The 26,442-nt window shown below is 43.8% G+C and overlaps 1 protein-coding gene and 1 long non-coding RNA gene across 2 annotated transcripts; both read right to left on the bottom strand.

Moving 5' to 3' along the window:
- Positions 1 to 7,000: 7,000 nt before the first annotated feature.
- On the bottom strand, positions 7,001 to 7,309 carry LOC308499727 (10 kDa heat shock protein, mitochondrial-like; the record flags this gene model as incomplete). Its single annotated transcript, XM_081053563.1, has 1 exon — positions 7,001 to 7,309. The coding sequence occupies one exon, from the start codon at positions 7,307 to 7,309 to the stop codon at positions 7,001 to 7,003; it is 309 nt and encodes a 102-aa protein (XP_080909689.1).
- Positions 7,310 to 12,117: 4,808 nt separating this feature from the next.
- LOC308499616 lies at positions 12,118 to 25,664 on the bottom strand. Its single transcript, XR_013993617.1, has 5 exons — positions 25,296 to 25,664; positions 23,798 to 23,918; positions 23,004 to 23,143; positions 21,537 to 21,802; positions 12,118 to 17,752 (listed from the first exon to the last, which is right to left on the bottom strand). It is a non-coding gene; the product is annotated as an uncharacterized lncRNA (long non-coding RNA).
- Positions 25,665 to 26,442: the final 778 nt, after the last annotated feature.

The raw sequence follows: 26,442 nt of genomic DNA, 5'->3' as shown, positions 1-26,442 counted from the left end.
GCTATTGTATGTAATGGTGCAATAAACATGGGAGTACAGATAGCTTTTCAAGTTAGTGTTTTAATTCCTTTGAATAAATACCCAGGAGTGGAATTGCTGGATCATATGGTAATTCTATTTTTAATTTTTTGAGGACCCGCCATACTGTTTTCTATAGTGGCTGCACCCATTTAAATTCCCACCAATAGTGCACTAGGGCTGTCTTTTCTCCAAATTCTTGCCAACACTCGTTTTCTCTTGTCTTTTTGATAATAGCCATTCTAACAGGTGTGAAGTGATGCTGCATTGTAGTTTTGATTTGCATTTCTCTGATGATTAGTGATGTTGAGCACCTTTTCATGTACCTGTTGGCCATTTGTATGTCTTCTTGGGATAAATGTCTATTCAGGTCCTTGACCATTTTTTAATCATATTATTTGGTCTTTTGCTATTGAGTTGTATGAATTCTTCATATATCTTCAGTGTTAACCCCTTATCAGATATATGATTTGCAAATATTTTCTCCCTTTCTATAGACTGCCTTTTCATTTTGTTAATGGTTTTCTTTGCAGTGCAGAAGACTTTTAGTCCTTCTTGTTTATTTGTACTTTTGTTGCCTCTGCTTTTGGTGTGTAAACAAACTCTTAAAATTGCTTTTGCCCGGAAGGAATTTACCAGTTCAGGAAACTTATGAAAGTGAGTTGCAGTTTTACTCACTTGCCTCAAGGCTTATGAGGTACAAAAGTGAAAGTCCAAGGGACAACTAAGGTGAAAAGTCAGAAAAAGCCAACTCCCACCCTCTCTCCCCCCAAACCCCCACTGACAGCCACCCAAAACACACATGCACAGGATAAGTTTAGACAGATGTAAATCTATGTTCTTTTTGTGCAAGGGGAAAGATTCCTGTGAGATAGTAAACCACAGCCAGGCTTTCTGAAGAATAGTAAATTTGCATCTCAGAGGTGGTACAAAAAAACTCAAACAGGGAATTTAGCTGAGTGTCATTCTGGTTTTGATAGTACCTCAGACATTTGGCAAAACCAAATGTCCCATTGAAAGTGTATGAGAGGGCGGCCAGATGGCTCAGTTGGTTAGAGCACGAGCTCTCAACAACAAGGTTGCTGGTTCAATTCCCACATGGGATGGTGGGCTGCACCCCCTTGTAACTGAAGATTGAAAATGGTGACTGGACTTGGAGCTGAGCTGTGCCCTCCACAACTAGATTGAAGGACAACTGCCTGGAGAAACACACTGTCCCCCAATATTCTGCAATAAAATTTTTTAAAAAAGTGTATGAGAGATCCAATTTCTCTGCATTCTTGCCAGTACTTTCTATTATCAGTATTTTTCATTTTAGTTATTCTAAGAGATGTTTAGTGCTACCTCTTTAATTTGCATTTCCCTAAAGACTAATGATGTTGAATACTTTATATCCTCTTTGGTGATATGCCTGTTCATGTATTTTGCTCACATTCTAATGTATTATTTGGGGTTTTGTTTGTTTGTTTTTTACTACTGCATTCTTCCTATATTCTAGACACAAATCCTTTGTCAGGTATGTGGTTTACAAATATTTTGTCCTAGTTTGTAGCTAGTCTTTTCATCCTCTTAACAGGGAATTTTGATGCAGTTAAACTTATTATCAATTTTTTCTTTATGGATCATACTTTTGGTGTTACATCTCAGAACTTTTTGCCTGGACCAAAGTTCTCAACTTTGGCACTACTGACATTTTGAATGGATAATTCTCTGTTTTGGGGGGCTGTCCTGTGTATTATAGGATGTTTGTCATCATCCCTGGCCTTGTATCCACTAGATGCCAGTAGCGCCCCCACCTCCAGTCATGAAAATAAAAAATATCTCCAGACATTGACAAATGTCCTCTGGGGGGCAAAATCATCCCTGGTTGAGAGCCACTAGCCTAGCCCTCGGTCTTGAAGATTTCTTCTAAACATTTTGTAGTTTTACATGTTACCTAAAGTCTATGATACAGTTTGAATTAATTTTTGTATAAGGTGTGAGGTTTAGGTTAAGGTTCTTTTTTTTTTTTTGCTTATGGATGTCCAATTGCTCTAGTACCATTTGTGAAAAGACTATCTTTCCTCTATCAAATTGCTTTTGCACCTTTGTCAAAAATCAGTTGGGTATATTTGTCGGGGTCTATTTCTTGGTTCTCTAGTCTGTTCTATTGATCTATAATCGCTTCTTGGCCTTTTGGCTAAGGTCGGGTGTGAGCTATGTGTCTCTCTGCTGATACCACATTGCCTTGATTACTGTAGCTATCTAGTAAGCCTTGAAATCGGGTGGAGTTATACCCCCCACTGTAATCTTCTGCAACGTTGTTTTGGCTAGTCTAGTTCATTTGCCTTCATATATATATATGTATACATGAATATGTATACATATATATATATATAATTAGAATGAGCTTGTCAACATCTGCAATAATTCTTGCTAAGGTTTTGATAGGAGTTACATCAAACCTATAGATTAATTTGGGAAAAATTGACATCTTTACTATGTTAAGTCTTCCAATACATGAGGCATGATATGTCTCTCCATTTATTTAGATCTTCTTTTTTACTAGAATTTTGTAGTCTTCTGTGTACAAATCCTGTTAAATGTATATCTAAGTATTTGTTTTTTGAGCTATTGTAAATGTTATGCTTTAAATTTCAGTTTCCACATTTTCATTGCTAGTATGTGAAATACAATTAATTTTTGTATGTTGGTCTTACATCCTGAGACCTTGCTGATCTCATTTATTAGTTCTAGGAGTTATGTATGTATTTATTTATTTATTTAGACAATCATGTCATCTGAAAATAGGGATAGTTTTACTTCTTCCTTTTCAATCTGTATGCCTTTTATTTCCTTTCCTTTTATTGTGCTGATTAGGACTTTCAGAACTATACTGAATGGAGTGATGAGAATAGAAATCTTTGCCTTGTTGTCAGTCTTAGAGGGAAAGCATTTCACCGTTAAGTAAAATGTTAGTTGTGGGTTTTTTGTAGATGCTCTTTACTGGGTTGAAGAAGTTCCCTTCTATTCCAGGTTTGTTAAGAGTTTTTTTTTTTTTTATCATGAATGGGTGTTGAATTTTGTCAAATGCTTTTCTATGTCAATTGATATGATGATATGGTTTTTCTTCTTTAGTTTCTTAATAAAGTGGATTACATTGTTTGATTTTTGAATATGGAACCACCCTTGAATTTTTGGAATTAACCCTACTCAGTTGTAGTATAACATTGTTTTTATGTAGTGCTGGATTCAGTTTGCCAATATTTTGTTGAGGATTTTGCATCTGTGTTTACGAGGAATCTTGGTCTCTAGTTTTGTCTGGTTTTAGCGTCATGGTAATTCTGGCCTCATATAGTAGGAAGTGCTCCCTCTTCTATTTTCTGAAGGTTGTATATAATTGGTGTTAATATTTCTTTAAATATGGGTAGAATTCTCCAGTGAAACTATCTGGGTCTAGAGATTTCTTTTTTGAGAGTGCGAGGTAAGAGTGAACATAGCAGATCTGTTTCACTCATTTCTCACTTATCTCTGTATCCATGGCGATGACCCTTGGTCAAACTTTGAAAACTAAACTCCGGGAATATTCACATAGCAACGGATAAGATGTTATCCTATATGCCCAAAGCGGTGGGTCAAGACAAACCAGGTTGTCAGCGTGTTTAAAGTAAACATAAAGATTCACGATGTGCACCCCAGTGTCTGGTTTGGGGCCAGGCTTAGTCACCAGCTGGTATGTGACCAGCTGGTATGTGGCCAGCTCCCTTTAAAAACTTTGGACTCCAAAACTCAAGTAGGATTTCCTGGCCAAGGACATCTCACATCTGTCCCTGCAGATTGCATGTGGAGAAAATGTGTCTCTGCTACCCCGAAAGAGAGATAAGAAAGTGTGCATTTGACCTCTCCCGCCTTTGCCCATGAAGATCTTTTTCCTACATTGTATCCCTGCTGTCACGAATCTTTTTTTTATTTTTATTGGGGAACAGTGTGTACTTCCAGGCCTTTTTTCCAAGTCAAGTTGTTGTCCTTTCAATCTTAGTTGTGGAGGGTGCCGTTCAGCTTCAAGTTGTTGTCCTTTCAGTCTTAGTTGTGGAGGGCGCAGCTCAGCTCCAAGTCCAGTTGCCATTGTTAGTAGCAGGGGGCGCAGCCCACCATCCCTTGCGGGAGTTGAACCAGCAACCTTGTGGTTGAGAGGACGCACTCCAACCAACTGAGCCACCTGGGAGCTCAGCGGCAGCTCAGCTCAAGGTGCCGTATTCAATCTTAGTTGCAGGGGGCGCTGCCCACCATCCCTTGCAGGAGTCGAACTGGCAACTTTGTGGTTGAGAGCCCACTGGCCCACGTGGAAATCCAACCGGCAGCCTTCGGAGTCAGGAGCACGGAGCTCTAACCTCCTGAGCCACCGGCCGGCCCCACAAATCTTGAATGTAACTTCATGTGGAGCCCTGTGAGTGCCTCCAGTGGATCACCAAGCTAGCAGTGACCCACTAGACATGAAGTTGTTTTTTTAAAAAACTATGAATTCAACTTTTAAAATTGTTACAAGACTTTTATAATTATCTCTTTTATATTGAGTGAGTTTTGGTAGTTTGTGCTTTTCAAGAAATTGATTCATTTCATCAAGTTGTTGAATTTATGTGGGTAGAGCTGTTTATAGTCTTCATTTATTATTCTTTTAAAGTCTTCAGACTCTGTAATGGTAGCCAATATTTTATTCTTTGGTTGTTGTTGTTTTGTTTTCAAAGCACCTTTATGGACATTATCTGACTTGATTCTAACTATAACCCCACGTAGCAGGCAGAGCAGGGGTTATTATTCACGTTCAGTTCACAAAGAAAACTTACTTGCTCAGAAATGACTTTTCAAGACCCCAAGGATAGTGAATTGCAGAGCTGATATTAGAGCTCAGGGCTCCTGACTCCAAGCTTCTCTGTTGGTAATAAGGTCCCAACTATCACTCCTATGTAGTTCTGTTTCCTTCCATACCTATCTCTTGGATCTTTTTGAACTGGCCCCTTCACTCTCTATCTAACCCTTCCCGTTACACTTTTTCTTTAGCAAATCCTGTCTCAGATATATTTTCCATAGTCTACTCCAGACATTCTTACACCTGGCCTCTCTCCTTTCTCTAGGTATCAACCCTGTCAAATCACACTTGCTTTTTTGGAGACCCCTAAGGTCTAACCCAGTGGTTTTCAATGGGGGCAATTCTGTCCCCCAAGGAACATTCAGCAATGTCTGGAGACATTTTTGGCTGTCACAACTGGGGGCTGCCCCTGGCATTTAGTGAGCAGAGGCCCAGGATTCTGCTACACATCCTACCACGCACAAGACCGCCCCTCACACAGGGAGTTATCTGGCCCACAGTGTTAGTAGTGCCAAGTCGTGCCTGCTCTAGCCTCAGCCTGGGGAGACCATGTCTGACTCTTGACTGGCTCTTTGTAGGTGGAGGAGCGGTGCCAGTCCATCAAAGCTGTACTGCTTTGAGTTTGTGGTGGATGACTTAAAAACCTGTGGCTTTGTGGGCCACATGGAGGAGAGTGGCTTCCAGCTACACTACCATAAGACAGAGCTCTGGACCCCTTGGACTTCCACTTAGGAGTCCATAGAGATCAAATTGTATTTGCCAATGTCTCATTGTGGGATGTCAAGCCCCACAGCCTGGACAAGTTACAGCCTCACCCACACTTTTGGCATGTACTTGTCTGAGACACTTTTGGCATGTACTTGTTTGAGACTACAGTGGAATGTTGGAGTGACAGGTGTCATGGTGACGATGGTGGTGGTTCCTTTCCCCAAACACTGGAAAGCTATTGGTTGTCCATCATCAACTCCATAGTGCTTATGTGTTTACTGGTGGGTTTTGTGGCTACGATTCTCATACATGTGCTTCGGATTTGGTACAACTTGGATGACACAATGACCTCTGGAGGTTCTGGTGATGACTGGCCAGGGTGACAATGAAAAATTATCCAGACAGATGTATTCTGATTCCCTGCATACTATGGTCTGCCCTGTGCTGCGTTTGACGTGGGTGCCCAGGGAGGCTGGGCATTGGTTTCTTGGCCCCTTGGCACTGGTGAGGTGATAAGAATTAAACAGGTGTTTCTCCAAAGGGGCAGAAGTAAGTAGATAGTTTGTTCAAAAATAGTTTGTGCATCTTCTCTTTTATCCAAGGTGAGGGGCAGACTTAAGTGGTGGGGTGGCTAAAGTGGAGATGATGGGTTTTTTGGACGATAGGATTGGGGGAGATCGTTTTACTGGAGGCTTTGGATCGGGGAGAAATGGGGCTGATTTCTCTGAAACTGTTAGGAGAGGGACAAGTGAGACCTAACACAAGCATTCCACTGCTACCTCGCAGGCATTATCATTATGGCTCCATGCATTGGGTGTGGAACACCATTCTCACCACCACAGAGTGAGACTTCCTGACAGACCTGCTTCCTTCTCCTAGATCCACCAGTTCACGACTGTCCAATGTTTTCTTCTTGATACTGGTAATTTGTGTCTTCCTCTTTTTCTTTATCAATCTTGCTAGAGGTTGATCAGTTTTATTGATCTTTCAAAGAACTAGCTTTTTGTTTGCTATTCTGTTGTTTTTATGTTTTTCACTTCATTGATTTTGGCTTTTATTTGTATTATTTCCTTCCTTCTGTGGCTTATTTTGCTTTTCTTTTTAAAAATTTATTTATATACCAGGGGTGCCAAAAAATGTATACACGTGACTTGTTATCTTTTGTTATCAGTGTATATTGAGTATTACAATTTTAATACAGTTTTCCCTTAAAATGTGTATACATGTTTTTGGCACCCTCTGTATTTTTATTTGGAAATGTTTATGTCACTGCAGAGAAACTAAATTTTGAGAGATATTGGATGTCATTAGTTTGGCTATCATTAGTTTATTACAAAAGAGAGACATGGAAACTATTTACATGATGAGATTTCTGAACTTCAGTGGAATGGGCAGCTTCACATGATGCCATTTCAATAGTGATTTATTTCAGTCTACATAATTCCCAAGAATGTCACCATCTTTAAATAAGAAATAATCCTTGTCATCTAGAATGATTTTGGTGTCTCCATATTCTAGAAGAGGAAATTTATCTCCAACTTTCACACTAACTGGTTGAATTTCTCCACCTTTTCCTTTAGAGGCCGATCCAACAGCTACTACTGTTGCTTGCAATACTTTTCCTTGAGAATTTTCTGGAAGCATAATGCCTCCTTTGGTTACATTTTCCACAGCACTCCTTTCAACTAATACTCGGTCAAAGAGGGGAAGAAACTTTCTAAATGCCTGTCCTGCCATGGCTCCAGCAGAATACTCTGTTCTTGCACTGCAGTCGCAAAGAGAGACCTGCAGTCCAGTACTCTGGACTCATGAACTTTGGAATTATTTTGCTTTTCTTTTTCTAGTTTCTTGTGGTAGCTACAATAATTGATTTGAGACCTTTCTATATGCATTTAGTGCTATGAATTTCCCTCTTAGACTGCTTTAGCTGTGTCCCACAAATTTTGACACCTATGGGTAATGAATTGTTTCTTTCAAGAGACCCCATAGCTGTTTTCAAGACTTTTTGTCTTTAGTTTTCAGAAGCTTGATTATATATCTTACTGTGGATTTCTTTGCCTTTATTGAATCTGTAGGTTTCTGCCTTTTGCCAACTTTGGGGAAATTTCAACCATTATTTTACCCAATAGTTTTTCAGACCCACTCTCTCTCTTCTTCTTCTGGGACTCCAACGACATGAATGTTAGAGCTTTTGTTATTGTCCCACAGGTCCCTGAGATTCTGTTTTTTATTTTTTTTTTTCAGTCAATTTTCTCTCTATTGTACTTTTTATTGATCAATCTTCATTTACTGTTTCTTTGCCACCTCTATCCTGTCATTGAACCCATTCAGTGAGTTTTAAAGTTTGGTTATTGCATTTCTCAGCTCCAAAATTTCCATTTGATTGCTCCTTATATCTTCTACTTCTTTTCTAAGACTATTTTTTTATTTGTTCCAAAAATGTTCATAATTGCTTACTGAAACATTTTTATGACGGCTGCTTTAAAATCATTTCAGGTAATTCCAACATCTATGTCATTTCAGTATTGCTGGCTGTTGATTATCTTTTCTCATTCCAGTTTTGATTTTTCTGTTTCTTGATATTATGATTTTCTACTGTATCTTGGATATTTGTGGTATTATGAGAATGTATTTTATTATTTAGCAGGTCTCTGCTAACACCACATTGGTGGGGCAAAGTGGATGCTGCCCCATTATCACAGGGCAGGGATGTAAGTCTAGGTTCCCCTCTTGGTCTCTGATGACACTGTGGGGAGGGGGAGGAGTGCCACATTACTGCTAGGTACCAGTCAAAGTCTAGTCTCACACTCTATTTCCACTGACTGTAGGGTGGGGAAGGGAGGTGAGATGCGGTTGTTTTCCTATGGTAGTTGTCTAGAATAGGGTAGACATTGTCAAAAGTTTGTCCTAATAGGCTGCCTGCCCCTTGCCTGGTCCTTTGGTTATAGAGAGCAGGTTTTGATTGGGCTTTTTTTTGGTCTGCAGATATTGGTCTTTCTGGGTTACAGGCTTCCTCTGTGCGGGTCCAGGACATATAGAAAACAAAAAGAAAATCCAGAGAACTCACTACTGTGTCATATCCATCAGTCTCAATGTCCCTAGAAGGTTCCCTTTTCCTTTATGTCCAGGAATTTAGCTGTACTTAGTGGGAGGAATAGAGGTAACTGTGTCTATGTCATCTTGTCTGCAAACATCATCGACCTTTTCTCACCTTATTTTTAAATAAACATTTTATTTTGGCCTAGTTTTAGATTTACTGAAAAGTTGCAAAGATAGTACAGAAAATTCCCATACACTGTACACCTAGTTTCCTCTGTTAACACTTTATGGTACATATGTCATAATTAATGAACCAATATTATTCTTAGATAAAGTTCATACTTTACCTAGATTTCCTTAGTTTTTTTCTAATGTCCTTTTCTGTTCTAAGATCCCATCCAGAATACATTTTGTTGTCATGTCTTCTCAGGCTCTTCTTGGATGTGAGTTTCTCAGACTTTTCTTGTTTTTGATGACCTTCACAATTTTGAGGAGTCAGATATTTTGTAGAATGTCCCTCAATTGGGATATGTCTGATTTTTTTCTTATGGTTAGACTGGGATTATGGGTTTTGGGGACAAAGACCACAGAGGTAAATTGCCTTTGTCATCATATCATATCAAGGTTACATACCATCAATATATCTAATCACTGTTGATGTTGACCTTTATCACCTGGCTGAGGTAGTGTTTTTCAGGCTTCTCCATTGTCAAGTTCCTCTCCCTCACCACACCCCACCCCCATCTTCTTACTTAGTCTTTGGAAGTCACTATACACAGTCAATATAATTTTTTTTTATACTTACATCAGAAAACAAGTTTTCCTCTTATAAATCTTGACTTATTCGAGGCATTCATTTTTATTGGGTCCATATTTTTCCAAACATTTCATTTTAATGCTCATTATACCAATATAAAACATTTATACAGCAAAGATGAATAAAAAGGCACGATTTGAGAGAATAATTCTCTTATTACTTTCATGCACTCAAAACAAATGTCCTAATAAGGGCTTTAAATACCATAATGGCCATTTTTAGGAAAAACCTAAAATCATATGCAGCTCTAAGATCAATGCAGTTATTCTGAATGCTTCTGTTTGCTTCAAGGAAATTTATTGGAAGAAGTAAGTCCTTTCAGGTTTTTTTGTAAAGCTTATTTTAAAAAGAGACTTGGATTTTATACATAATTTCCTTACAACTCTCCTAAATTCCAAAAATGGAAGCACAATTGTTAATGTTATATTTGTCTTCTCATCATAGACAGAGCTGTTTTCAGACCAGATAGAATGGCAGAATGGTTTGTGCTGTGTAGTCTTCACAGTACACTGAGGCCTGTAAAATAATCATCTCAAGTACACACATGTCTGTGTGATAGGCCTTGAAGCACAACGTTATCCTTTTATATTACTAAAGATCATCAGAAGTTTTATGTTTTTGCCATTATGACATATTTAGTAGAACTGTAACTTGATTCATGCTGAGTTTCTAGATATGAGTAATAAGAGAAAATGTCTTTTTTTGTTTGTTTGATAAAACGGTTCCAGGAATACATTGTACAAAGGATAACTACTTAAAATATATTGTTAAAACGCCGTCTATACTAAGGAACCTTTGTGCAATACCTGACATCATGGTAAACGTGATGTTTTGTGATGATGTTACACTGGTCTCCTTTCATCCTTTCTCATTGTATTGAATGTCTTGGTCATACTCGTATATACAACTGGTGGCATTAACCTAACACCTCTCGAGGACATTTGTCAATGTCCTCGAGGACAAGAGTCTCCGAGTGACTCTTACCAACTCCAACTTATCCATTATGAGCCTTTTGAAAAAGAAGAGTCATGAGGGGAGTAACCTTATCAGATATTAAAACTTATAAAGAAAAATAGTTAAATTATGTGCTTACTGGAGAAGGTACAGAAAAACGAAAGAGAGATTCAAGAAGAAGACCCAAATTCAAGTGGGAATTTAACACATGATAAAGGTAGCATTTCAAAAGAGCTGGAAAAAGAGATTTATTCACTAGAGAGTTGTGAGAGGTGATGGGAGAGGGAAGGGTGGATCTTTACTTCATGCCTTATATCATATTAAATTCCACTTGGATCCAAGATTTTAACATGAAAACAACGAAACTATGTAAGTGCTGTTAAAAGGATCAACATTTTAACAATGCTGGAGTGGGAAAAGTATTTTATACAAAATTCAGAAGCCATAAAATAAAACACATAGTAACCTCTGTTTATTTTAAAAAACTTACTAAAATAAATAAACCAGAGAGGTTAACACTTCTCTACCAAAAAAATAAAAAATAAAAATACACACACGAACTCAAAAGAGAAATGACAATTTGGAAGGCTACCTGCAACACATTTGACCCATAAAAGACTAACATCTTCAATGAATACAGAAGTTTTGCGAAGGGAGTAGGGGAAAGACAAACAAAAAAATCAAATAAAGCAATGAAGCAATGAAGCAATAAACATAGGGAGAGATGCCTAACCTCACAATAAAATGTAAATCATTTCTCACCCACTAGACTGAAAACAGTGAAAATTCCAGAGGTGAGAAGTTCAAGGCCACCAGAGTCCAGGTACCTACCTTCCTCAGGCTTACTGTGCCATCTTTTGCTCGTGCCCCTCCTCCACATGCTCCCAGGATGGCTGCACCTTCAGGCATCACATCCAGGATCTTCAGGAAGAAGGGGGACAGGCAGGAAAAAGGCAAAAGTTTCCTGTTCCAGAGTCCATACTCTTTAACAAATTTTCTTGGAAGCCCAATTCTGCTTTTATCTCATTTGCCAGAACTGTCCCGTGGCTGCATGGCAGGATGGATAAGTGATTTACTTTTAACATTTCACCATATAAAGTGCATAAATCGTAAGTACACCACATAGGGATTTTCACAGAGTGAACACACCTATCTGGCCGGCAACCCTATCAAGAAATGGAGTGGGAACGGCCTCCTCGCAACTCCTCATGTGCTCCCTCCCAGTCGCTACGGAGGGTATTTTTAATGGGTACATTCTCCTTGTGGCAAAAATTGGGTTCCTTAAGAAAAAAGGGATGTATGTAACCAACAGTCTGTCACACCCTTCATTTTATATATCTGCCAAAAGGCACTCTTATTCTTAAATCTTCTCCCCAAATCTTTCATTCTCAGTCCAAGAAATTTTCTTGTCCTTTAATAGAGAATGGTTGATATTTACATTTTCTGTGTTTCATTTACATTTTTGTAATGTGAGACTAGGACCAAGAACGAGCTAACCCTGAGCAGGACCTTTCAGCAGCAGTAGACTCCTCAGGGGATGCAGCGAGAAGCTCCCTTTGGAATGAGTACCAGGTCCCTGAGTGTGGAGAGTTCTGTGAAGATGGAGACATCCTAGAAAATCATTAGGGACCCCACCCATGGATGTGATAAATGTGCGAAAACTTTGCAATTTTACCTACATTTTTTTAGAAGTGAGAAAGCCCCAAAACAAGATACGTGTGAGCAAATCTTAGAACAGAACTCAAAATTTATTCAGTGTTACAATATTCATATTGGAGAGAACATCTTGGTTTCGGATACAGGCAACTTCCGTTGGGGCTCCCATCCTACTGAACGTCCTACCATCCACCTCGTTTGGGAGAGGCATCTACCAGCATCCCAGCACCACACAGCACCCACTGACTCACATGCAGTAGACACTCTACAAGCACAATAAACGTGAATGCTTTCACAAGAATAAAGCTCATTCAACGTCAGAGAATTCACACTGGAGAAAAACCACATGCATGTAATGGATGGAAAAATGCTTTTACACAGTGCTCAGAGCTAGACATCCTGGATTTCATGGCAGAACGGAGCCCTGCGAACATAACTGATGCGGAAGAACCTTCCATCAGAATTTCATCCTTAGACAATGTCAGCTAATTCCCTTGGGACCTAACCTGGTCATAGGTGATGAATATGGAAAAATACCCAGGGGAGGCGTGGAGCATATTGAACATCAGATCATTCATCCTCGGGAGAAATCTGTGAGCATAATCAACGTGGAAAATCATGTGGGGATAGTGCAGCCCTTTCTCATCACTGACGAATTCATAGGAAAGACACTCTCGTGTTGTAAAGATTGTGGGAGAGTGTTTAGTCAGTAATCAGGCTAATTCATACTGGAGAAAAACCTTGATTACGGAGAATGAGGAAAGGCCTTCAGTTCTTTCTCTTATTGGGTTTCAGAGAATCCTTAGTGATATATGGGGAAACTTGGGAGGCAATTTGGGGCTTATAAAGTATCACATGAAAGCATTAATCACATTACGTAGGGGCTTAAACTGTTTGCTTCCTCTATCCAAACCAAAGCTTTCATTCCTTTCTCTGATTACCTCACAGGATTTTTTTTTTAATGACTTATCTTCCTAATATTACCATTGCTTTTATAAGCGTAACTTCCAATTGTGTTACATTTCTGCTGACTGAATGAATACAATAGGCAAACATCAGGGTTGTGTGGCTGGTTTTGGCGTTTGGGGGCAGGACTCCATGAGATATGTAGGGTGCATAAATAAGGAAACACCAAGAGGGCAGAATCTGCGGGTTGCAAATTCTATTCTCAATGTGTTTGGGCCCCTTTCATTTGATGGTCTATGGGCCACATCTGTATACTGCTGAAGATCATTTTGAGATGGGAAATGAGGGGGAGACATTTCTCAAGTTCTGAATGTAATGGAATCACTTGTATTAGTAGGACACATGAAGAGGATGCCATTGTACGTTTTAGATTTAAAACTAGAAGTTCGAAGAGAAAGGGCTAGAGTAGGAGCTCAACTTCTCATTCCGTAAGGGAAAGACCGGGCAATTTTGGGTTGAAGAAACATAAAAACACATTGCTTGGCAAAAATTGGGTATGAAGAAAGCTTAATCGAGTCCTTATCAACTGACTGCCTTCTCTCCTCCCAACCTAACTCCTTCTCCCAGACTAGGATTCTAAGTCTTCCAGAAGTCTCCCACTATATTTACTCTCCCATTGAGGTACAAGAGATTCAGGTCTTGTGTGTTTCTGGCTCCCGGCTTTGCTTAGAGAAGACAGGAGGTAAACGCAGAGAAAAAAAGGAGAAATGGAGAACATGGGGAGTGCCCGTACACAGGGAGTGGCTACAATTCAGGGTGCCTTATTCCTCGGAGGCTCTAAAAATGTCGTTAAGGCTGGCTGGAGAGTAACTGAAAGGCCTAGTTTTCCAACAATTGAGTTCCAGCTGTCATAAACAACTCGGAGATCATAAAATCCTGCTGTGGATACTAGCTTCCTTCTCCAGAAGTCATCCAAGCCACCCACCATTTGCCCGTGTCAGCTTGCTACTGCTTCTGTGTACGTCCCCTGGCTTTCTGGCCTGTGCTTAGGCTCTGCATCTCAGGCATTAATAACTAACACCCTCCCCCCCCCAACAAACACAACCTGCTCCCGCCGAACTTGGTCTTTCTAAATTTCAATATTGAGCCCCATTTTAGAAGACTCATGCTCATGCACCTAGAACTTCCCTGAATCTATTTTTCTTTCCTGGTCTGTGTTCTGTAGGCCCCGGGAATTGGGACCAAATGCTGAAATTGCTCTGTAGGCTGTGAGAAATCTTGACTTTTATTTCCTACCACATAAATAAGATTTCCAATGTCTAAGTTTGGGTTGATTTTCCATTTGGAGCTGTGTCAAGAGCCATGGGGTTCTAAGGAGTTGAATACAGGTTCAGAGGATTGCTATTCTGGTTAAAAATGCCTAAGGCTTCAAGTAACAGAAATCTGCTTAGAAAGTAAAGACATTTGACTAACATATCAGTAAAACTGGAAGTAGGTCGTTCTAGGTAAGTATAGTGGCTCAACTAGATCATCAAGGACCCAGACTCTTTTTGTCTGTCTGCTAGGCCAACCTCAGTACGTTGGCTTTTTCCCTTGGTCTTGTTACCTCATGGTCTCAAGACCGCTGCTACAGCTGTAAGTATCATGTCCACAAACACCTATGCTCAAAGTAGTAGGAAGGGACAGGCCTCTTCACTGTTTCTTGAATCAAAAAGCAAAATTCTTCCCAGAAGGTCCCCCAGCCATTTCCTGATATGTTTAGGCAGAATTAAGTCACATGCCCATTTCTAAGCCAACTGACAGCAAAGTAAATAAGTAACCAGCCTGCTGCAATGACACACATGGGGCGAATCAGGGCCTGGTGAGCCCAGGGGCATGAGAGTGCCTCTGGGGATGGCTCCCCCCCACCCCCCCATGCCCCCCGTCTTTTGCAGAGTCCCAGCTATGGGACTCTAAAGGAGGTCATTTCCTCTTTATTCTCTTGCCAAAACCAGGCTCACTATTCCCTCCATTATAACAGCATTGTCATAGCTTTATTATTTTTCAAATCTCCAGGTTTCTTCTTTAATTTGGCGAGCACATTGGTCCATACAGGCTCTACTTGCTCACATAACATCTTGTCACAAAAGAGGAATCTGACTGGTCTTACTGGCTTTCCTTGTTTTGAGCCAGGTGACTTCGAGTCCCTGGCCAGCCTAAAATGGATCCTGGTCCAGTGACTTGTATGTGTGCATGGGGAGGGTCACGTGATATAACAGAGCCACTTGGCAGCGAGGGCTAAGGGAGGCAGCTCCCTGCAGAAGGTTGTGGGGTTGAACAGGTACAGTGGAGTGGAGCAACAATGTAAGATTAGGCTACGTGGAAGAAGACCAAGGATTGTGTCTACATGAGTGAAAAAGCCATTTTGGACATTGTAGCCCCGTTTCAGCAGATGCCACATGGAGAAAAGGGGGGGAGTCCAGCTGGCAGACAGAACCAAGGTCCCTGACCTATGGCCACAGGCCGACCATCCCAACCTAATCCAGCCATCTGGGCCCCTCCAGTTGAGCCCCAGACATGGTGGAGCAGAAAGAAATTGTTCCTGCTTTGTTCTGCCTGAGTATCTTACAGGATTAAGAGCATAATCAGATTCTTGAGTCTGCCATGACTCAAGAATCTCCCTGAATTTCCATAGAAATCCCAGTGACTGCTTGTACAAAGCTGCATGTCTCTCAGGAATGTGGCTTTAATAGGTATCGGAAGCGGTCAGTACCTACTGAACTTGACCTCTTAGAAACTGTTTTGTGGCACTGACAGGCCAAAGAAGGGATTGTGGAAGCAGGACTATTTCAATATGGCCACATAACAGAGACAGAAAGTGGACTGGTTATTCCAGAAAAATTCCAGAAAATGGAATTAGAAATCCCGCAATGGGAAAACTAGAACTTTCAGAAGCATGGGTAATAGGCAGCCCTGGATTTGAATCCTTGCTCCTCTACTTATTAGCTGCATGACCTTGGGCAAGTTATTTAACCTCTCTAAGTCTTATTTTCTTCATTTGTAATACGAGGATAGAAACGTCCTATTTTGTAGGCTTGTTGGAGGGTTAGATGAGCTACAGCATGTGAAGCCCGTGGCACAGCTGGCACTGAGCGCACGCTACTTCCTGCTATTGGTAGCGTCTAACAGACTTGGTGAGCGGGGTCAGAGCCCTGCCAGGACAGTCAGCCTGCCAATGAACATCACCAGAGGCAGTTCTGCTTGTTCTGACGGGGAACTTCCCTGGTGCCATCCACGGTGGGGAGTGGAGAGTGGGGGTGTCTTTACATACCACAGAGCACTTTACAGCTTTCCTTCTAGACCCAGTTTCTTGAGCAATTTCCCAGAAGCCTTTAGAACAGCTCCGGCCAGCTCCCTAACAGTGCTGAGTTTAGGGGCACCTGTCCCACTAATCCCTTCCTCCCTCAACAGCTCTCACTTGATTACCATTTCAATCTCCTCTCTTTGTAATTTCTTACTCAACGTGGCCTTGGGATAGTCATTGATAGTCATTAGAGGAGTAATTTGAGAGGGTATTTTGGATACTTCCTTATAAATGACAGCTCAGCTATAAACTCCCAAGCCTGGAGCACAAAACCCCGGTGATCAGCTGTCCTCCTGTCCAGAGATAACGCATGAGCTCGTAAGCCTCTGCTAAGCAGAGGAAGAGGCAGCTGGCCAGGGCCCTCCCTTTCTTTCTCTGCCTAATGCTGGATGACAGGCTCACATTTTCACCAAGCTCGAGGTTCAGCTGCTTGGCAGTAGCCTTGGGTTCCTAAGAAATGCAGTTCTTATGGGGAGTGTCAGCACTAGGGATTAGCCCTTCCTATTCCACCAAGAACATTCTAACTTACTAGCTGTTCTAGAATGGTAGAAGAGAGCTCCAATGTGTCCCCCACTTTTTGGCAGGGGAGAAATTTTGCAACTAACAAAAGACAAGAGGCAGTTTCTGGGTTTTGTGCTTGGGACCCAGAAGGTCACCATGCACCAAAAGGATGCCGTACTCTTGTTGGGGACATTCAGTACAGTCATTAGCATGTGTCCTCCTCTAAGCTTGGGTTGAATACAAAAGATGCGATGCGATTCTTTCTCATAGGCGTGTAGGAGTTCACCTCCATGAACTCCCCGGTTGCTGGTAACTATAGCAGCATCCACCTACTCCGTGCCAGATGAGTACCTACTATGTGCCAGGGACAAAGCTAGGCACTGTGAATGTGGAGATGCTTCAGACATTGCCGTCAAAGAGCTCAAGTTCATGCTGAAGGTGGTCCCTGAACTAGCCATACCTAACCAGGACACTCTGATGGACAGCTCTGCAACAACACTGATTTCTTGCTTGTCCCCTGCCTCCCCCTTCCAAGGTCATTCCCAGGATAAGCGCCATGCCTGGTGGCTAGCAACAGCTCTCAGGTGGAGCTGAGGCAAAGGAGACAAAGCTTCTGCCACCTTATGGTTACTGGGGCTCATGGGGCTGGTCTGCCTCGCAAGGGGCTGGGTGTCGGGTGGAAAACATGGCAATTGGGATGAGATCACCTTCCTCCTGTGTGACCTGGAAGAGAATGACCAACAACCATCCCAGAGAAGGCAGCTCCATCTCCAGTCACAGGTAAATGCACCTGCACCCACGACGGCCCGGAGCTGTAACACTCCCAGTTTACCAGCGTCAACTGCAGTGTCCACAGCCACGTACAGTGGCCAGTCAACAAAGCATCCCGAGTGGCTAAGGTGTTCGGTGGTGCTGTGGAGAATACAAAAGGCAAGATGTGGTTCTTTCTCAAAGAGCTTTCAGTCTGTTTGAAAAGAAAAAAAAAATGCATGAAAAGGTCATGAAGGACTAAAAGCGTTACGTGAATGCTAAATGGGTTTTAAGGGCAGTGGCCTCTCATAGACCTGCAGAGTGGAAGCTCAACTATAGGCTCACAGAATCCTAGGAAGGCTTCAGGGAAGAAGCGGCTTTTGGGTCAGGCTTGGAGGATGGACCGAATTTGGTGGGGGCTGCATTCCAGGGGAAGTGCGACATGAGCAATGACCATGGGTGCTCAGAACACAGGTCCCTCTTCATTCCCTTGTGAAGTAAAGGGTTCAGCTAGTGCTTTCTCTGCTTCTGCTATAATCACAAGAGGAAAAAGCCAGAGCCTGCTCTCTTCTTGCAGTGGTTTCTCAGAAATGGAGGCTTGTGACCCTCTCATTTCCTATGGTGTCATCCCTGAGCGAAGCCAGGGCTGAGGATGTGCTGGCAACACACAGCCTTCCTGCCCTAGTAGAACCATGGGGTCATCGTGGGAGGACTGCTTCTCTTCAGAGGTCAGGATCTGGGGACTTTATGCTGATAAAGATATCACTTTCGGAAACCAGACTCTAAGCACAAACCTCGTTCCCCTGGCATGAGACACGTGGCCAAACATTTGGAAAGAATTCTGGCAGAATATGAAAGAATTCATAGAGCAGAGGAAATCTTTGAATATCATGAATAGGAGAAAATTTCTATTCATCTCCTCATTCATACTAGAGAGACACCCTATGAATAGCAGCAACGTAGGAAAATCCTCAGAGGAAGGCAAGCAGCTGTCAGAGATGAGAAAATCACAGGGCACAGCGACAGCACAGATGAAGCAGAGCCTACGTCAGAGCTGAACCTTCGGTGTCTCACGCAGGAGAAGACTTCCATCGTCAATGAGCGGAATGATGCTCTGAGAAAGCACAAACCTCGCCCAGCAGTGGAGAAGCCATTCTGGAGCTAAATCTTTCCCTTGTAATGAATGAACTGGGGGTGGTGATCATTTGAGAAGAAATCAGCCCTTATTCTTCACTGGAAAATTCTGACTGGAGAGGGGGCCGCTGCTCACCATGAATGAGGGTGCTCTTGGGGGTCCTCCTGAAACACAGGAGACCACAGGGCCCAAGGAAGACGGTCAAAGGGGCCTTGGAGCACACGTGATGTAAAATGTTCACACAAGAGAAAATCATAAGAAAAGGGTGAATGTAGAAAATGATTTTGTTGGGACTTGTACTTTCAGACCAGTCAGACAGACAGACGGATTTTGGTTGTAGGGAATGCTGGCACCGTGTGGGAGAGAGTTCGCTCAGACAATAGTCACGCACATGTAATCCTTGGGGTCCACTTGTAGGGGTGCCTAATGTGCAGAAGAATGCAGGCTCCATAGCTCACCTTTCCCACCGGGCGACAGTGTTTCTTCAGTGTCCTTTTCCTTCCTCTTTTTCCCTCAGTGAGTCTTCACCTTCTGTCTTCACATCTGCCCGACCCATTACTGGTGTTCAGAGGGCAGGAGGCTATCTACAGGCTGACCACCATTACATGTTTGACAACTGGCGAACGTGCTAGGGGACACTGCTGTGACGCGTTCGTTCATTCACTCATTTATTCATTCCGCATGTGTCTTTTTAGCACCTGCTCTACTCTCTACCTGTCACTATTATCTGTGCTGGAGATAAACGGCGGGGAAGGAGGAGGTGTCAGCAACAAGTGGCTTGGGCACCTCTGGGGAAAACAGAGGGGAGTCAAGAAAACAGTAGCACCTCTGAGACTGCAGGGGTGTCCCTGTCCCAAGGTTTCAGGTGGTGGGGAGGGAGGGAAAAAGAACCGATCCAATGACCGTCGACCATGTGTAAGGCCAGAATATGATTTCTCAGAGCAATCCTGCATGCCTCGTGCTCCTTATCTCCACTTTGTAAATAAGTGCACAGCTAGTTAGTGGCAGAGACTTCTTGGCAGCTGTGTCTGTCTCACTCCAAATCTCACTGTCTCCCATGCATCACAAGAAAGAGAACTGGGTCTTTAGCACCACTGTTCCTTGGGTATGTTTCCAGAAACTTAGGGGACAGTGAGAGGTACCTGGTGAATGAGGAGGGACAGAGGATGGAAAAAGAGAAGTGGACCGGCTTTTGAAGACTCTGCTTCAGGGAACAGAGAAAGGCACACTCATTCATTCCTTCATTTGTTTTTTTTTTTCATTCCTTCATCTATTTAAGCAATCTTTATTGAGCCCGATGGAGGGCCAGGTGCTGTGCTCTGGTGATGGGGATATAAGACTGACGTGGCCCCTGCCCTCATGGAACTTCCATTCGAGGAGGCAGCCAACCCAGCGTTTTGAAAGAGCCCGACCAAAGTACAGAGGAGGGGGGACCGGTTAGCTCAGTTGGTTACACCATGGTAACACCAAGGCTGACAATACCAAGGTTGCTGGTTCACTCCCCGCATGGGCCACTGGGAGCTGCACCCTCCTTAAAAGAGTCAACTATGCCATTTTAGCATGAAAGTAATATGTAACCAATGACCATGGCTGTTTCCCAATAAAAAAAAATATTTAAAAAAAAAACACAGAGGAGACAAATGTAACCCAGACTTGCAGGGTTGAGAGTGACTTCTGGGAAGAAGTGATGTCAGCTAAGACCTAAAACAGTAAGTACCAGCTTGTTATGTGCTGGGAAGTGCCTTCCAGAGAGAAACGTGCTAGAAGGTCTGTTGGTGACAAGCAGAGTGAAAGGAGCCAAAAGACGGCCAGTGCAGTGTACGTGAGGGACACAGAATACAGAGTGGAAGGAGGTAAAGAGGGACCAGGTCATCTAGGGCCCTTAGAAAGAGCTCAGATTGCACCAAGAACAAAGGGAAACCATGAAGAGTGTTAAGTTTGGGGGATGACCTGGTCAGGTGTGTAGTTTATCTCTTCACTCAGAAGCTCAAGGCTGCAACAGTGAGGAGAGAGCTGTCCAAGAATTCGTCAAATTCAGGCAGATGTGGTGAGTGAGCGAGTTCTTTCTTTTTTCCCTCCTGAACCAAGGTTTCCAAGAGATGCAGTGAGCAGAATGAGCAATAAAGCAAGGACTAACTACGTGTGGCCTCAATGGGAGCTGCCAGTTCCTGGACCCAAGGACAGACCTGATGGTTCCCCACAGATTTTGTGACAGATGTGCATGAGCAAACACTCCCCTCTTGTGGCCAAAAGCGGTATTGCTACTGTGTTTACAAACAGGCCTGTGGGATCCTCTTGGTTCTCATTCTGAAAACCAGGTGAAAGGAAGTGGGGGCTGCATGTAGCTGTGGACCCGAGGAGGTTCCCCATCTTTTTAGAGAAACCTGAATAACGGAATATATATGCGCTTAGAGAAAAAATGCTAGAAAGACAATTCTGGAATAGGTGACTACATTTTTTTCATTTTTTTATAGGTATTTCAAATGTTTCTGTTATGGACATATATTACTTTTGTTAAGAAAGAGAAAAAAATGTATTAAGCTGTAAACATGGTTGGTTACAAAGCCTTGCAGAGAAAGTCTGTTTTGGGACGAGGCTTCCTGAATGATGCCTTCCCTGCCCCTCTCCTTTTCTCTCATGTGCTCACCTTTCTCTCATCAAAGTAACACCCTCCTGACCTGGTCACACGGGTGGGCCTGACCACCAGGTTCGGGAAGAACTGGAAGTCTGTTCCTCACGCCCACACTTGAGGGTTCTGTTCCATGTGGGCTCTGATACTGAATGAGGGCTGGGTCTCCCACACGTGTTACATCCATGGGGTCTTTGCCTGGACAACTTTTCTGATTTGGAACAAAGGGCTCACCTGGTCTGCAGGTTTGGTCACTCTCATCACCTTCACAGCCTCTGTTTCTCCTGCTTGAAACTCGTCTCATGGGCAGGGAAGCTGCTTGGTCTCCCCTCTGGGAGGTTCCCTGATGCTGGTCTAAGGTACTGGAACATTCTGAGGTGTCTCCCAGCTCAGGTGCCTGCAGAGCCGCACTGGAGTCTGCCTCAGTCACCCGTGGGGTCTTCTTTCAGCAAGTTCCTGATCTGAGCTGAACTCCCTGTCCTCAGTCCTGAGGTCATGAGCTGAAATCATATGTAGAAAATACAGATTTTCTTGTTTGCTGTGCAAAAAAAAGCAATCAAAATAAAAACCATGCCTACCATAGGGTATCAGTTACACAAGCCATGGCATGTGATACAGTAATGAAAAATGAGGTCGCAGAATACTGAATCATACATTTTCAAAAAAAGGTTATAAACCACTATATATGTAATAAGGTTATAAGTTTAATTTTTTGGCGTATTTGTAATTCCTAAATATTCTATAATGAACATGTATTACTTTTATAATAAGAAAAACCCCTCAAATTATTATTTTACAAACCTGGGGAGCGGATGAGGAAAAAGCAGGGGATCAAAGTAGTACTGGGGTGAAAGGAGTTCTGAGAAGTTTATGAAGAATAACTGGAGCTCTCCTGGCCACACAGGAAGAGGGTGTGCTATGCAGGCAGCTGCGGAAGCTGCCCCAAGGAGCCGAGGTTAGTGACCTCCAAGGAGTGGAGTCCTGGGCATCCCTTGAAGGGCAGCAGGGGATGGAGGTTTGAGGTAACAGCAGAAAGGGTAAGAGGAAGGGGCCCAGCCAGAGGGAAGAAAGCGGGCTTTGAGGGTATGTATGGTCCTGTGTTGGACAAAGAACTCATACACGTCATAAACAATAATTTAAAAATAACTTTTGTACGTAAGCACTTTGCAGTTTACATTTCTCATTTACTTTCTCCTCTATTATTTTATTTGACGCCTGCAGATGAGGAGACAGAGGCTCAAAGAATTTAAAGGACTTGCCCAAGATGGCAGAGCTAGTATACAGTGGAGCCAGGATGTGAATCCAGTTAGTTCCATCACTCATTTCGCTGGGCTTCGCTGCTCAGCTGTCCTTCCTGAGAATGGGCAGTGAAGGGGCATGAAGGCTGGAGGCCAAGGGGGATACCAAAACACTTAACTGGGAGGGCCCAAACTCTGGTTAGAAGAGCTGTGGTCTCATCTGGACACCCAGAGGCAGGGGCCCAGAGCCCTCTTGTAGGACCCAGTGATAACATTAGATGTTGGACACTGAAAAGGTCCTGAGGGTCAGGGGGGAGTTGCTGCGGTGGCCAAGGAAGCTGTCGGGGCGGGGCACTCGGGGACGCAGCAGCAGCAGCTGCTTACCCACCAGTCCAGAAGCATTTAAATACTTTAGCAACCCATCCATCCATTCCGGTGGGCAACAGATGAATATCATCCCTACCTCTGGCCTCTTCTACTTCCGTGTCCCAGAGATGCCAACAGTGACTGGAGACTCTAGAAGTTGTCCAATGTGTCACTTATTTCAGTGCGGGAGCTTTTCAGTCAAAGCACGCTCCATCAAGAAGAGATCTGATGTTGCCCCTGATGTAGGTGAACAATGGACATGTTCAAATCTGTTAAGTCAACTCTTGGTTCCTTGCGCTCAAAGATCCGTGGGCACTGCGCTCTACCGCCGCACCCCCTGGTGGTATTATTTGGCTTTGCAAGAGCGTGTGCAGTCCTGTTACAAAGATCCCAGAATTTACAGCAAACAGAAACAGTGATGTCATTGCTTTCTGAAGAACGACACAGGAGTGTGCCCAGCCCCTCCACTTTGCCTGCTCTCCCCTCGAATTGGGGTGGATACCTCATCCGGTCTGTTCTCTTGATTCCCAAACCCCCTGCCTTTCCCTGGTTCCTTTCAAATGCTACGTACAGACTACATGAAGGGAAGATAATGTTATTGTCAGTTAAAGGTCTCCTAAGCCACACTACTGAGTGTAATTTGGCTAAAAAGCTACCATGCCACAATTCAAAACAGACCAACTCTCCAGGGAATGAACGACTCAGCTGTGGCTGGGACACCTATGGGTGCTCTCTGGTGTCCTTCAATGAGGTTTCATGTTAGTTTGATGATCACATCGGCTGTCAGCATAGATCTTAAGCTGTCATGTTCGTCTCGCTTTCCAACACAGGAGGGCCCAGGAAAAAGGGGCAAAGACCCTGATTTCCTTCTCAGGGGATGCTGCCTCTTACCACTGGCTTGGAGAGGGTGGAGCTCCCACGACCCACGTGTGAACTGGGGCTCAGTTGGCAGACGCCGGGGATTCTTAAACTGGTAGTGGAGGTGCCATCTTCCCCCAGAAAACGTCCTGTCCTGGAGACAATTAAAACACTTGAGAGCTCTGAAGGAAATAAAGGTAACTACTTGCTCTTATTAGACTCCCCCCCCCCGGTGTATTTCTTCAAAAATTATTCTTTTCTGATTACAAAACACGTGTTCCTTGCAAAAAATAATTAAAAGTTACATATTTAATAAAAATATTTAAAGAGAAAGTCCTTCATAATCCTATTTCCCAGAGATAATGTAAATTTTAAAAATGTATTAAAAGTAATTTCCCCAGCTTTATTGAGATACAGGGATCTCCCTGTACCCATGTCGACCTCCTAGAAGAGGCCAGAGGTAGGGATGATATTCATCTGTTGCCCACCGGAATGGATGGATGGGTTGCTAAAGTATTTAAATGCTTCTGGACTGGTGGGTAAGCAGCTGCTGCTGCTGCTGCGTCCCCGAGTGCCCCGCCCCGACAGCTCCCTTGGCCACCCCAGCAACTCCCCCCTGACCCTCAGGACCTTTTCAGTGTCCAACATCTAATGTTATCACTGGGTCCCACAGGAGGGCTCTGGGCCGCTGCCTCTGGGTGTCCAGATGAGACCACATCTGTTCTAACCCGAGTTTGGGCCCTCCCAGTTAAGTGTTTGTGGTATCCCCTTTGGCCTCCAGCCTTCATGCCCCTTCACTGCCCATTCTCCAATAATCATGGACAGCAGGCCAGTCTCCTTTCATCTGCTCTTTCCTCCTCCACCACACCACATATTTTCCAAGCAGATCTCAGACATCATTTCACCCATAAAGTTTGCAGTATGTGTCTCTAAAACTGGTTTTCTTTTTAGAGCACAACCCCAATAGCATTATCCCAACTAAAAAGTTAAGACAATTCCTTAGCATCATTCATGTTCACATTTTTATGATTAAAAAAAAAAATTCACAATTGGTTAATCATGATCTAAAAACGGCCAACGCGTCGCATTTAGCTGATAAGTCTTCATCTACCGATCCACTTCCCTCTTAAAATGTTTTTATCTTGTAAGGAAGTGTTTCAGCTGTTTGTCCTTAGAAGGAAATACGCGAGCGCCTGTTCTGTGCCAGGCATTGTGCTTTGTGCTCGAAAGAAAGGTGTGAGCAGCCAGCCCTGGACCCGAACCTCAATTTGGGGCAAATCGTTGCCTCTCTGGGCCCGGGTCCCCCTTCTCTGACAGAAGTGGAGAGGGCTCGGTGTTTTCTAAAGGCTCCGCGGTTGATTCCCCTGGACCCCATCGAATCACCATGATCCACGGTGCTGAGGCTACGCAAAACGCCAGCCGAGTATATTCCCAGGGAACCCTTGCCATGACCCAACCAAGCCGGGTCGGCGCTTGGGGACCGAGCCGGCGGGTCGGGACCCACATCCTGCATTTCCGGGCGGCTGCCCACCTGCCTGGGTGCTCGGAAGCCGAGGTAACGCCGCGGCAACTCGCCCGAGAAGCCTGAAAATCCTCACCGCCCGAAAGGCGAGTGGGCTGCGGCCGCGGTGGTTGAGCAGTAACGGCTGCGGCTCGGACCTCCGACGCGGCCCCGGCCCCGCCCACCTACAACTAGCAGAGGCCTCGCGGCAAGCGGGTTACCACGGAGACGGTCCAGGCTCGTCGGCTCTACCAACGTCCGCGACCTGGGCCTGCAGGGGGCCGTGCACGGAATAGTTCCCACCCCAAGGCTTCCAAACGGGCAAGTCACGCGACCCTGTCACCCATGCCTGGGTTCCGGAGCTCGAGGAGGCAGAAACATCCTGCAGGGCGGGCCCCAGGGAGGCCGGACCACAGTTCCCAGGAGGCTCCGGGCCACGCCGCTTCCGGTCGCGCAGCGCCAAAACGGTGACGTCTGCTTGTTGTCAAGGAGACAAGTCTCCGGGTGTTCGAGCTTCTGAAGCCCGTGAACAGAGGAGCCGAGACAGACAAGAGGGATACAGGAGGGAAGGATAATGGGAAATGTCACTGAAGAGCACAATCCCTTCTGTTTACCTTGTTTCCACCGACGTTCGGGGCCCGCTCGAGCATCGCACAGTTCTCTGGGAAATGCAGGCGGCGTTGCCTTAAGTACTATGGGAAATGTAGTCACTGATTAACTGTCTCTATGGGCACCTGCGATAAGTTAAGCACGTCGTGCAAAGGGGATAAAACCTCCTTCCGGTCCAATGAAATACAAATTTTACCTCCCAGATACTTAACGGAATCTGTCCTTTTCTCTTCGTGCCAACCCTCAGAACTGTTTCAAATTATCCGCATTTCCTAGTCAACCTGCCCCGGGTCTTGTTCCCCTTAAGTCTGTTCTCCACGCGGCCACCAAAGTAATTGTCCCTGCTCTGCTTAAGGCTCTTAAGTGGCTTGGCTAATAGAGTCAAGTCCATACTCCTTGGCTGGCATGTATATTTTCACCCCATCTGCTGCCTCCCACTAGTCTCCTCACACATAAGAACCATCCTCTAGATGGATCTTCATCTCATTTGCGATTAATGCTTTAAAGCTATTGCCACTTTTTTAAAATACAGAGCACAGCTTCCTGCATCCAAAGAAAGGGTGATAAA

The sequence above is a fragment of the Rhinolophus hipposideros genome, assembly GCF_964194185.1.
Source record: "Rhinolophus hipposideros genome assembly, chromosome: 7".
In the NCBI taxonomy this organism is placed as follows: Eukaryota; Metazoa; Chordata; class Mammalia; order Chiroptera; family Rhinolophidae; genus Rhinolophus; species Rhinolophus hipposideros.
This window is presented reverse-complemented; position numbering and strand designations above follow the sequence as displayed.